Raw genomic sequence first — 13,952 nt, 5'->3', positions numbered from 1 at the left:
GAGACGAGCTCTGTCCCTGCCTGCACTCCCAGCAGCTTGCTTTAGAGGAGAACCCAGTGGAGTCTTGAACAGCACCCATCATTTCGGTTTTGCTTCACGGGGCATAATTCCTGCCACTGACACTAAACATAGGGCACTATTCCTTCCCCTGATACCAACAATGAGACACTACTTCCTCCCCTAATAGCCACAATGGGGCACCATTCCTCCCACTAATACCAATGATGGGGCATTGTTTACTACCATTGACGTCCATGTGTTTTCTATTCATGTTGGCCACATACCGGCCCACACAAAGTCTAAAGGACAGTAAACTGGCCCTTGTTTAGAAAGTTTTTGAGAGTCCTGCTATAGAGTGTCACTTGAGAGACAACTTGGAGTCTACTGGGGCAAGAGAACAGTTCTTTCTGTGTGAAAGAGACCTTCTTTATGCTGGTACTCTTAGCCACCATCCAAGGAAAGGAAATGCTGGAGCCAAGAGGGCAGGGGGATCTACTGGAGCTGCTGACATCACATCCAAGATGGTGGAGCCCATCATCAATCTGAAAGCTTTTGCATGTCTGGAGAAAGGGAACTTCTACAGCAGGGATCCCCAAACTTTGTAAATAAAGGGCCAGTTTACTGTCCTTCGGGCCAGTTTACTGTCCTTCAGACTTGAGGAAGTGCCATTGGGAGTAGAAAAGGTCCCAACATCAGTGGGAATAAATAATGCCTCATCTTTGGTATCAGTGGGAGGAAAAGTTCCCCATCATTCGTGTTGTTGGAGGAATTGTGCCCCATCATTATTGTCATGAGGCTCCATTGTTGGTGTCATTGAGAAGAATTGTGCCCCATCATCTGTGTCATTGGGAGAAATTCTGCCCCCTTCATAGGTATCAGTGAGGGGGAATTATGTCCCATCGTTGGTACCAGTGGATGAAAATAGTGCCCCAAGGGCTGGATAAAAGCAAGCAAAGGGCCACATCTGGCCCCGGTTCACAGTTTGAAGGCCACTCTTCTACAGGTTAACAACATCTTTCAAATGCGTTAATGCACAAAAAAATATTTTAGAAAGATCTTTGTTGAAATAAATGATCTGGCTACAGGGTCTCTTTCATGGCCCTTTTTTTGTCATACACCCAGCTTGCCTAAATACTTCCCTCAATATGGGGATTGGATGGCAAATTCGGAGTGGCATAAAAGCCTGCAGTAAATTCAGCCAAGGGTTGGAAGGTTTCAGTACAAAGAACCATGCCTTGTCTTCAGGAAAACTTAGCTTCACTGTAATCTCTACCAGTATTGATGTGTACGTATCCCCTGATATTTTTTGATGTACGAAAATAATCAGGACAAAATGCATGGAACTTCTTCAATCTCTTTTGTAATTCTGCATGGTTGAACATTTGAAATGAGTTTGTGCCTTAGCCTGAGGCAATGAATTCAGACTTGATTGGGGTAAATCAGCTTTCTTGTGCTTATTTTTTTTTTTTTTTTTATACGTCACCATGCCAGAAGAATAAAAAAAATGTATATATATATATATATAAACATATATATATATATATATTGAAATGTGCTGTTCCCTTGCCAAACCGTCACACATGCTTTGATGAGACAGGAGGTGATCCTTATCAACAAGTTGCACGACCTTAGTCCGGTGACAATGTCAGGTCAACTTTGGGGAATCGAAACGAGACACATACATCTAAATACAAATAAAAAAAAAAATAATAAAAAAAGAAACAACCAACAATCCTTATAATTATCATCATCTGCTGCTTTTCTCTCTTCTGGCAAGAAACACTCCATCCATTTGCAGAAATCGCCCGAGGAAACCTTACATCAAAACTAATCACAACGATTAAAATCAGCTTTTCTGTGCAAGAGGAGAGTAATAAGCAAGTTGGAGGCTGGAGCTGGAGACTGTGTTCCCCCCTACACAGAGAGGAAATAAAAGCAGGAACAATACATGCTACATGCTAAACAACACCAAAAAAAAATACATATATATCTGTATGTCATATTGTCAAAAAAGAAAAGAAAAAGGGGCTATCTGCTGGTGAGCCAGGCTAATTTCATTTCATTTTTATTCTGGAGATTGATTTAGACTTGGAGGTAGAGGCATGAGCTAATTGTATCCTGATCCTTGCCTTGAGGGGTTTCAAAGCCCTGGAGCAACTATTCTCTGTATTTTGTTCTCTCTACCTTAGCCAAGCTATTGCATTTCTCTCTGGTGTAGCGAGCAGAGCAGATCGCTAGAAGAAATCAGGAGGAAGAGAAAGAAAAAAAAGAGGGCAGAAATAAAGGAGAGAAGGGGGAAGTTGGCAGCCCAGACTTTGGCTTTTTCATGTTTCAGGTAAGATCAGCTTTGCTATTATTTGCTATGGCTGGGGACTTTAGGGCGCAACTTGCTTTTACGCATGTGCCAGGTTCCTGGATAATCTTTTTTTTCTCTCCTCTCCTTTCATCGTCACCACTTCCTTGCTGCACTCAGAAGGAAAAAGGCAGCGATCGGTGTCTGTGCGTGTGTGTGAGTGTCGGGATTGGTGTGAGCCTTGTGTATGGGGGGGTCGGGGGTGACCGCTCTATATCTATGCTGGGATGGATGGAGTCCGGTGCTGAGTCCGGTGTGCCAGCCGGTCTATCAGATCCATGCTGTCTGTGCTGGAACAGCTCTCCAACTCTCACTACTTTCCTCCTCCCATCTCACCTCTATAGCCTCACATCTCTTTCTCTGAAGGACGCCATTGTCTTGCTGCACATTTTGCCCGGGGGGCATAAAGGGACTTTTTATTCCCTGTGCGCAGGGTGCAGGCGGCTGTACGGCTCTTCCGAGGAGGTGTGCTGGCAGCCCGGCGCCTCCCTACAAAGGGTTAACGCCTGCTTTTATTACATTTCACCGCAGAGCAGACAACACCGACGGGGCCGCCTGTGTGTGTGTGTATGGGGGGAATGGAGGGTGCAGTACCTGCAGGGGGACTGTAGAGGGCGGTGGGTGCCTGTCTGCTGGGAGATACATCAAAGTGATGGCATTGCCCTGTCTGCTTGGCATCTGTGTGTTACAACTTACAGTTCTCTGCTGGATCGCCTGCAATTGTTAATTAGCTGATTTTTTTGTATAGAGAAACTGCTGTGTGTAGGTTTCATTCATCCCAAGTTCTCTATCAGTTTGTATCAGTGTTTGTAAAGATATTGTTGCTATAGTATGGGACACAATCATATCTCCTTCCATTAAAGTTTATTTTTATTTATTTATTGGTATTTACAGTTTGTGTTTTATCTCTGTACTATTTGTTTGTTTCTCTTATATAATGTTGTCATGGTCTGCAGCATTTTTTAGAATACATAGGATCACCCACACTACATTTGCCCCATGCCCAGTCCACTTGACCTCTGGAAGATTTACCCCCCTTCATGACCAGGCCATGTTTTACAATATGGCACTGCGCTGCTTTAACTAACAATTGCGCGGTCGTGCAGCGCTGTACATAAATTACATTTATGTAATTTTTTCCCAAAAATAGATCTTCCTTTTGGTGGTATTTGAGCACAACTGGGAATTTTTTAAAAAGGTGAATCTGCTGTGTGTAGGTATCTAGAATGAGGTTCATTCATCCCAAGTTCTCTGTTGGTATCAGTATATATAAAAGATAATGTTGCCATAGTATGGGACACAATCATATCTCCTTCCATTAAAGTTTTTTTATTTATTTATTTGTATTTACAGTTTGTGTTTTATCTTTGTACTATTTGTTTGTTTCTCTTATATAATGTTGCAGCATTTTTAGAATACATAGGGTCACCCACATAGCATTTGCCCCATGCCCAGTCCACTTGACCCCTATAAGATTTACCCCCCTTTATGACCAGGCCATTGTTTTACTTTAACTAACAGTTGAGCGATCGCGCAACGCTGTACATAAATGTACATTTACGTAATTTTTCGCCAAAAATAGAGCTTCCTTTTGTGGTATTTGAGCACCACTGGGATTTTTTAAAAAGGTAAATCTGCTGTGTGTGGGTATCTAGAATGAGGTTCATTCATCCCAAGTTCTCTGTTGGTATCAGTGTATGTAAAGATAATGTTGCTATAGTATGGGACACAATCATATCTCCTCCTTCCATTAAAGTTTTTTTATTTATTTATTTGTATTTACTGTTTGTGTTTTATCTCTGTACTATTTGTTTGTTTCTCTTATATAATGTTGTCATGGTCTGCAGCATTTTTTTGAATACATAGGATCACCCACACTACATTTGCCCCATGCCCAGTCCACTTGACCTCTGGAAGATTTACCCCCTTCATGACCAGGCCATGTTTTACGATACAACACTGCGCTACTTTAACTAACAATTGCATGATCGCGCAACGCTGTACATAAATTACATTTTCCCAAAAATAGAGCTTCCTTTTGATGGTATTTGATCACCACTGGGTTTTTTTTTTTAAAGGGTTAAACTGCTGTGTGTAGGTATCTAGAATGAGGTTCATTCATCCCAAGTTCTCTGTTGGTATCAGTGTATGTAAAGATAATGTTGCCATAGTATGGGACACAACCATATCTCCTTCCATTAAAATTTTTTTATTTATTTATTTGTATTTACAGTTTGTGTTTTATCTCTGTACTATTTGTTTGTTTCTCTTATATAATGTTGCAGCATTTTTAGAATACATAGGATCACCCACATTGCATTTGCCCAATGCCCAGTCCACTTGACCCCTATAAGATTTACCCCCCTTTATGACCAGGCCATTTTTTTTATTTTAACTAACAATTGAGCGATCGTGCAGCGCTGTACATAAATTACATTTATGTAATTTTTTCCCAAAAATAGAGCTTCCTTTTGGTGGTATTTGATCACCACTGGGTTTTTTTTTTTAAAGGGTTAAACTGCTGTGTGTAGGTATCTAGAATGAGGTTCATTCATCCCAAGTTCTCTGTTGGTATCAGTGTATGTAAAGATAATGTTGCTATAGTATGGGACAAAATCATATCTCCTTCCATTAAAGTTTTCTTTTTATTTATTTATTTGTATTTAAAGTTTTATCTCTGTACTATTTGTTTGTTTCTCCTATATAATGTTGTCATGGTCTGCAGCATTGTTTAGAATACATAGGATCACCCACATTACATCTGCCCCATGCCCAGTCCACTTGACCCCTGGAAGATTTACCCCCCTCCCTTCATGACCAGGCCATTTTTTACGATACAGCACTGCGCTACTTTAACTTACAATTGCGCGATCGTGCAACGCTGTACATAAATGACATTTATGTAATTGTTTTCCCAAAAATAGAGCTTCCTTTTGGTGGTATTTGATCACAACTGGGAATTTTTTTAAAAGGTGAATCTGCTGTGTGTAGATATCTAGAATGAGGTGCATTCATCCCAAGTTCTCTGTTGGTATCAGTGTATGTAAAGATAATGTTGCTATATTATGGGGCACAATCATATCTCCTTCCATTAAAGTTTTTTTTTTATTTATTTATTTGCATTTAGAGTTTGTGTCTTAGCCCCCGTTCACACTGGGGCGACCTGTGAGGCAACCTGGTCGCCTCACAGGTCGCCGCAGGTCGCCTCCCATAGGGAAGCTGCGGACCCGTTCTGATAGGAGCGACACAAGTCGCTCCGACTCAGAAAAAGGGTCCGGAGCTTCTTTGGGGCGACCAGGAGGCGACCGCCATAGACTTCAATGTTACGAAGTCCGTGGCGGCCGCTCCGAGGTCGCGGCGCGCTGCTCGCACCGCGACCTCGGAGGTCGCGGTGCAAAGTAGCGTCGCCCCAGTGTGAATGGGGGCTCATCTCTGTACTATTTGTTTCTTTCTCTTATATAATGTTGTCATGGTCTGCAGTATTTTTAGAATTTAGAATACATAGGATCGCCCACATTACATCTGCCCCATGCCCAGTCCACTAGACCTCCGGAAGATTTACCCCCCCCCCCCCCCGCCTCTTTCATGACCAGGCCATTTTTTTAGGATAAGGCATTGGGTTATTTTAACTGACAATTGCGCCGTCATGCAACTCCGTATATAAATTACATTTATGTAACTTTTTTTATCAAAAATAGAGCTTCCTTTTGGTGGTATTTGATCGCCACTGGAGTTTTATTTTTTTTTCTTTTTTTTTTATTTTTTTTTTTTTTTTTTTTTTTTATACTATATTTATTGAGATTTGTAGAAAAATACATATAAACATAAACATGAGATCGAACTCTTTTTACAAAGGGTATAAAAGATATAAAACAGCATGGTTAATACACCTGGTACAGTTGGCCTAGGGACCTAATGCCCCCCGGCGCAATGGGGTAAGCATAAATCAGTACAAAACAAATTAAGGAACACTGAACGAGTAAAGTACGTGGTATCTGGGTTAATGAGGGAAGTAAGATGCTGGGTAGGCACGAATAGACTGCCAAACATGAGACTGGTAGCGATGAAATAATTGGTAATGTATAAGAGGATAATGGAATGCAACAGGGGTTCCGTATGGCAGGGGCTTAAGGTAGAGAAGTAGACCCTGTTATATTCTGAGTGCTTGCAAAGTCCATGCGGGTGTTCCAGTTACTGAATGCGAAGGAGGATGTGTGGAGAGAAAGCTCCTCTGAGGGAAGAGAGTAGTCCATGAACTGACGCCATCTGCGTTCAAATTTCTTCATGTTTCCAGATGGCTGGGTCATGGAGTCAGTTTTTTCCAGTAGGAAAAGTTTGAGAAGAGCCTGTTTAACTAGCGCCAGCCGTGGGGGGGCAGGATGGATCCAGGATTGCATTATAGCTCTGCGAGCCGCAAGAAGACAGATATGAGCCCACTGCGGAGTTGGCGTGATAGTTCCCGAGGAAGATTTGGCCGTCGACATATCATAGCTAAAAAGGCATAAAAGTGGTTCTGTCGGGAGACATAGAGATGTGACTTTGGAGATATAGCGCAGTACTTGATCCCAAAATGTAGCGATAGGGGGGCATTCCCACAGTCTGTGAAAAAGGGTTGGCCGAGGAGTATTACACCATGAGCAGGTGGCTGAAGAGGGGTCCAGTTTGCCATGGCGAAAGGGAAAGTAAGCTCTATGTGCTATCCGGAATTGGGTTTCACGCCAGGTTTCGTTGAGGACCAGGGAGCGAATTTTCTTGTAGCCCAGGAGGATTTGTTCCGGTGCTTCCAGGGAATTTAGGACGGGTGACCATGGTTTAAAAGGGATTGTGCCGTATTTGGATGCTTGGTGGGCCACTAGTTTATGGTAGATCTCCGAAATAGAGTAAGAGTCTTGATCAATGAGGGTGTCAATAGGTGAGCGTTGACAAGGGTTCTTGTCCGGGTGGGAGCAGGCCCTAATGTAGCTGCACAGTTGGTGATATTGGAACACGTGTGAGGGCGGTAGGGAGTATTGCCGCGCGATAGCAGCAAACGGGAGAGGAGAGCCCGACTTGTGGTCTATCATTCTTGAAACAGAGGTTAGTCCCAGAGAGGCCCATTTTTTGAAAGTGTTACAGTCCGTGGATGGGAGGAACATCGGATTACCAGTGATAGGTAGGTGGGGAGATATCATGGAGGGAAGGTCCATGAGCTTCCTCATTTCTCTCCAGGCAATCACTGTGTCCCTAATGAGTACATTCTTCCCCAGGTGATGTGGTAAAGCAGAAGGTCTTGTGTGGAGAATCGCTTGCAAGTTAAAGGGTGCCACCAGTGCTGATTCTAATTGATAGTTGGAGTAACGGTTTTTAGCGACCAGCCAGTCAATACCTTGTCTCAGGAGGCAGGAGAGGTTGTACAGTCTGATGTTTGGCAGCCCAGCTCCCCCCTCGCCCTTCGGGAGAGAAAGTTTTTTCAAGGAGATACGAGGTTTCTTCCCCCTCCATAGAAATTTCTGGAGGGCAGAGTGTAACCTGCGTACATCATAATGTTTCAGTAATAGTGGGAGAGTCTGTAAGGGGTACAGTAGTTTCGGGAAGGATACCATTTGAAAAAGGTGGCATCTCCCAAAGAGCGAGAGGGGGAGATCCGCCCAGGCTTCCATCTCCTGCACCATTTTGTTGAGAATTGGGGGATAGTTGAGAGAATATAGTGATGAGGGGTCCCTTCCTATCTTAACTCCCAAATACGTAATGTGGTGATTTGCCACCAATAACGGTGACGAGCCTATCCAGGAGCTGGCCAGCCGAGTGTTGAGAGGCAGGATTTCACTCTTATCAAAATTGATGCGCAACCCCGTGCACTTGCGAAAAGTTGAAAATACGTCCCTGAGTAGTGTAATGTCTGAGGAAGGCGACGTAGAAAAAAGCAGGATGTCATCGGCGAAAAGAGCCGACCGAAACAGCTGGTCTCCTACGCGAATACCGCTAACCCCTGAATCCGAGTTCAAAAATCGCGAGAGAGGCTCGATAGCCATGTCGAAGAGGAGAGGGGAAAGGGGGCATCCCTGTCTAGTGCCTTTGTTGAGCGGGATATCAGGGGAAGTAAAGGAAGGCGTAACGATACGTGCCGAGGGGGATGAGTACATCGATTTGACGAATTGTAGTATGGGTCCTGTAAATCCTAGAGACTGCATGACCATAAATAACCAGGCAAAGCTAATATTGTCAAAAGCCTTTTCGGCATCTAGAGAAATGATGGCAGTGTCAGCGTCAGGGTGAGATTTGGCATAGTCTAGAGCGAGGAGGACCTTGCGTAGATTGAGGGTAGCAGACCGACCTTGGACAAACCCTGATTGGGCTTGGTGTAGGAGGGACGGAAGGATGGGAGCTAGTCTAGAAGCTATGATTTTAGAAAGAATTTTTGCATCCACATTTATGAGGGAAATGGGTCTGTACGATCCCGGGAGCAGTGGGTCTTTACCTTTCTTCTCTAGAAGCTTAATATGAGCTCTGGATCCCGTGGGTAAATAGGGCCCCCCCTCCCATATATGTTGGTAAACTGAGCAGAGGGTGTCAGGGAGAAAATCTGCAGTAAGTTTATAAAATTCAGAGGAGAATCCATCTGGGCCCGGGGCCTTCCCAGAAGAAAGGGATTTAATCGTGGTGAGGACCTCAGTGGAAGATATAGGGGCATTTAGCTGTTCCAGGTGTTCTGCGCGTAGCCGGGGGAGTTGTAAGCCCCCTAGGAGCTTTAAGGCCGCCTCCCTATCTATGGGATCTTCTGAGTAGAGGGCAGTGTAGTAGTCAGTAAGAAGGGCTTCGATCTCCGTGGGAGCGTTAGTAATAGTACCGCTGGGGGTACGGAGTGCACCAATGTATGTAGGTTTGTGCGCTCCCTTACTTAGTCTCGCCAGGAGTCTACTAGCTTTGTTACCATACCTGTGTAGCTGTAGCGTAAAGTGGGAGTGGTGGACCAATTCCGCCTGGGCAGACCAATGGTCGAACGCACGCTTGGCCGCCTGCCATGCCTGAATGTTCGAGGGGGTGCGGTGTAGGGAAAGAGCCTGGTGTGCTTTACGAAGGGAGTCACTAGCTATCATGTATTGTCTGCGATTCTGTTTTTTGAGTTGAGCAGTGTAGGAAATAACACGACCCCGGAGGAAAGCCTTCCCCGCTTCCCAGAAGAGGTTGGGAGTGGATTGGTGGATGCGGTTATTGAGGACGTATTCCTCCCAGGATGTACGTAGCATATGTTTGAAGTCCTCACTTTTCATTAAGTACGCTGGAAAACGCCAGGGGGCAGAGACCCTTGGGGAGAGAATACCATCAATTTGGGCCGTAACAGGGGAGTGATCAGAAATAGCCATGTCAGCGATAACTGGGTCAGTGATGAAAGGGAGCAAGTCCGGGGAACAGAAAATATAATCGATGCGAGAAAAGGACGCGTGGGGTGCCGAAAAGAAGGTGAAGTCCCTATCTGTAGGGTGTGTGAGGCGCCAGATATCCGTGAGCCGAAGTGAAGAAATGGCCTGGGCTAGGGGGGTGGAGGGGTCGTCAGACTGTGTTGACTGTCTAAGTGTGTGGCTACGATCTTCCGAGACGTTCATGACCGAATTAAAGTCTCCTCCAATCAGGTGTAGTGGTTCAGCAACCTGTAAGGCCCAAGTAGTGAGGTCTCTAAAAAAGAGTTGGTTTGGGGAAGTTGGAGCATAAACGTTGGAGTTGGCGATGTCCCTAGAGGCCACCGTTAGGTGAGGTGTAATCCTACGCCTGCATGAGTCAGCGTCAAGGGCTCTAAGGGAGTGTGAGAGTCTTCTATGAATCAACACTATTACTCCTGCCTTCCTACCCACGGCTGGCGAGCCATAAACCTTTCCCACCCACAATTTCTGCATCCGAAAGAAGTCCTCCGCGGCCAGATGTGTCTCCTGTAGAAGAGCCACATCTGCCCGCAGACGCTTGAGGTGCCTCAAAATCTGCATACGTTTATGGGGGGAGCGCAGCCCCTTTACATTCCAAGAAACTACCTTTAGGTGATGTCCATCATCCGAGGGAGCCATGACCGAAGTATTGAGTAAGAAGTAGCAGTCTCTGTAGAATACAGGCGCACCACAGGCATCGCCCCATCGGATCCGGAGCCACCCAGGAAGGAAACGTTACCTAAAGTCAAGTACATAAAATGAATGTTAAAAAAACAGATACCAGTAAGAACCCCAGTATGGAGGTACAGCCTCCAGTAAAACAAATCTAGCAACTTCACTTTTTTCCTCATGGAGTCACCACCTATGAAGCCACCGCCAAAGGCGCATCCCCCGGAAGCAGAGGGGATACCCCTCCGTCGGATGAGGGAAAGGAGGGATGGGAGGGTGGGGAGGGGGCAGAGGGAAGGGGGGTGACAGAGGGCAGTAGAGGGGATGGAGAGGGAGAAAAGGGCAGAGGGGTGGGACTAAGAAGGAGAGAGGGTGAGGGAGGGAGAGAAGAAGGCAAAGGGGGCCCGAGTAACAGATGATCCTAAAACTGATATAACCGCATATTAAAGATAGACCCCGATCTCAGGGAGAGGTCAACAATGGCATAAGTAGCAAACCGTCCAATAGTAAATCTAAAGGCATCTCAGGTAATCATGGGCAGAGGATTTGAAATAACTTCAGTGGTATAGGACAGTGAGTCAGCGTCTATGTTCACGGGAATTGCCAACCCGAACTCTCTTGAATGGCGGCTTCTGGGGGCTGTATAGCTGTTTAGAGGAGTGTGGAGGCCTCCCGAGAGGAGGGAAGTCAGATGACGCGGAGCCATTATCTTGATCCATGTCTGTTTGTTGTGGCGTGTTGAAGTACTGTTCAGCTTCAGATGGGGAAGAGAAAGAAGCCCGTTCACCCGAGGCTAGCTGGACATGTAGGATAGCTGGGTATGCGAGCGTAAACTTGATTTGCTGTGCATGGAGAGAGGAGCAGATCGTAGAGAAGGCCTTGCGTTGCTGCATGACGTCTACTGAATAGTCGGCAAAAATAAGCAGGGGATGTTCATCTAGAGTTAGGTTGCGATTCCTGCGAAATTTTTGAAGTATCGCATGCTTATCCACATAGTTCAAGTATCGGACAATAACGGGCCGCGGTTTGGTGTGCGAGTCACTTTGCTGACCAATGCGGTGTGCCCTCTCAACCATGCAAGGGGTGCGCAAGCCCAGCTGTTCTGGAATGGTGGTGGCGCAGATGGTAGCCAGGGAGGAAGCGGTATAGGACTCCGGAATACCAATAATGCGCAAATTGTTGCGACGAGAGCGGTTCTCCAGGTCATCCACTTTGGCCTGGAGTTCCTTTTGGATCACAGACATTCTGGCTAAGGTCGCAGCAGTGGCATCAGCATCATCTTCAATATGAGAGATTCTCTCCTCAGTATGGGTAATCCTCTGAGCCTGGGATTGTAATTCTTTGTGCAGGTGTTCTAGCCCTTTAAGAACAGCTCTGTCAACTGCCTCAGTGAGCATGGGGGTCATAAGGGCTACCACAGCCTGTGCTATGCTGGCAGGTGATGCAGGGTCAGGCATGTCCGTAGGTGTTGCTGTGGCTTGGTCCGGCTGTGTGGAGGCAGAGGGCTGTGGCAGAGCAGAAGCATGTATGGCGGCCATATTGGCTGCAGCGTGTGCTGTGTCCTCTGTCCCGGGCGTGGGAGCAGGGATCGTGCGCGGCACGGGCCGCTCCAAGAAGCGGTCCATGTGTGGCTCTCCGTCCACGGGAGGTGAGGGTTAGATGCACCGGAGGGGTGTGCAGCATAGAAAGCTGAATTAGCGGGGTGCGAGGCGGGAGCCGCGGCTTCTCAGCTCCTCTCCATTCGGCGCCGGAACCGGAAGTGGAGTTTTATTTTAAAAGGTGAAACTGCTGTGGGGAGGTATTTAGAATAAAGTGCATTCATCCCAAGTTCTCTGTTGGTATCAGTATATGTAAAGATAATGTTGCTATAGTATGGGACACAATCATATCTCCTTCCATTAAAGTTTATTATTTATTTATTTATTTATTGGTATTTAAAGTTTGTGTTTTATCTCTGTACTATTTGTTTCTCTTATATAGTGTTGTCATGGTTTGCAGCATTTTTTAGAATACATAGGATCACCCACATTGCATCTGCCCCATGCCCAGTCCACTTGACCCCTATAAGATTTACCCCCCTTCATGACCAGGCCATTTTTTACAATTAGGCACTGCATTAGTCTAACTAACATCTCTCTTGGAGGCACTTTGCACATGCTCAGTTTGGTGTGTATTGCTAGAGTTTTTTTTTGTGAGGGTGCATGTGATCGGCACAGGGCCAATCAGCACTGTCCAGACAGAGTGTCAGGGGTCAAGCAGCCTCATAGGACAGTCAGAGAAGAAGGAAAACCCCTCCTACAAGCATTAACCAGAGCTCTACCAGACACTGATAGAGGTCACAAGACTGCTATATACTGCTGATAGAAATAGTATTTAGCAGTTTATGTTTACTAAAATAATTGCATTTCTATGTTCTGTGTATTGTGGGAGACCAGAGATAGTGAATGCAGAATTGTGGGTTTAGTAACACTTTAAGTGAAAACATTGATAAATAGACCCCAGAATCACTTAGATAGGTGCACACTAGTCACTGGGCTTCATTTGGATGGGTTTGTAGGGGCTCACTTTAGACCAGTGGTCTCCAAACTGCAGCCCAGGGGCTGGATGCGGCCCTTTTATCCAGCCCTTTGGGTGCTATTTTATTCACTGACAACAATGAAGGGCATAAAGTCCTACCAGTGATATTAGCGATGGAGCACAGTTCCTTCCAAGGACCCCAATGATGGGGCACAATTCATCCCGAGATATCAAAAATGGGGCCCATTGACACCAATGGTGGGGTTCAAATCATCCCAATAATACCAGTGATAGGGCGCAATTGCTCCCACTGACACCAATGATGTGGGATTGTTTATTCCCACTGATGCTGGAACATTTTGTACTCCAGATGTTCACAGTCCAGCCACCCTAAAGTCTGTAGAACAGTAAACTGGCCCTTTGTTTAGAACGTTTTTAGACCCCATGCTTTAGACTAAAGCAGTGATGGCGACCCTTGGCACCCCAGAGGTTTTGGAACTACATTTGCCATGATGCTCAACTACACTGCAGAGTGCATGAGCATCATGGGAAATTTGGTTCCAAAACATCTGGGGTGCCAAGGTATGCCATCACTGGACTAAAGCCAGCCATTCATGGACCAAAATTTGGCTGGCTCAGCAGTGACTGGCTGAATTTTGATCCATGTATTGGCAGGGAGGTTGCACACAAGTTTTTTTTTTTCTTGCCTGGAGTGGGGATTTAATTACCTGATGGAATTCAATGCATAAAGCAAAAGGGCCAGGACAAAGTCATGTGTTTGTTTGTGGCTTTTTCCTTTTCCATTAGTGTAATCAGCCAATTGAAACCAATGAGTACCGATCACACCATGACTTAAAGAAGGGCATGTTTTATAGGCAGGGCAGTAGGAGGTGACATATAAATGTGTATGATATCTGCGAGGGGACATTTTCCTTCCAATATAGTACTTCTTTATGTAGAATAAAGGGGTGGCCAGTAAGGTCTATTAGGCATTATACTGTGTCTCAGCTATTTTG

General features: G+C 45.5%; 1 protein-coding gene across 1 annotated transcript in view; it reads left to right on the top strand.

The window, feature by feature from the left end:
* The first annotated feature begins 2,180 nt into the window (after positions 1 to 2,180).
* Positions 2,181 to 13,952, top strand: part of KCTD1 (potassium channel tetramerization domain containing 1) — a 226,102-nt gene continuing 214,330 nt past the window's right edge. Inside the window, exon 1 of the mRNA XM_082259559.1 lies at positions 2,181 to 2,335. Coding sequence (XP_082115685.1) covers positions 2,327 to 2,335 — 9 coding nt within the window. The 5' untranslated portion in view covers positions 2,181 to 2,326. The remainder of the gene's footprint in view (positions 2,336 to 13,952) is intronic.

The sequence above is a fragment of the Pelophylax lessonae genome (assembly GCF_965119305.1).
Source record: "Pelophylax lessonae genome assembly, chromosome: 5".
Taxonomy (NCBI): domain Eukaryota; kingdom Metazoa; phylum Chordata; class Amphibia; order Anura; family Ranidae; genus Pelophylax; species Pelophylax lessonae.
This window is presented reverse-complemented; position numbering and strand designations above follow the sequence as displayed.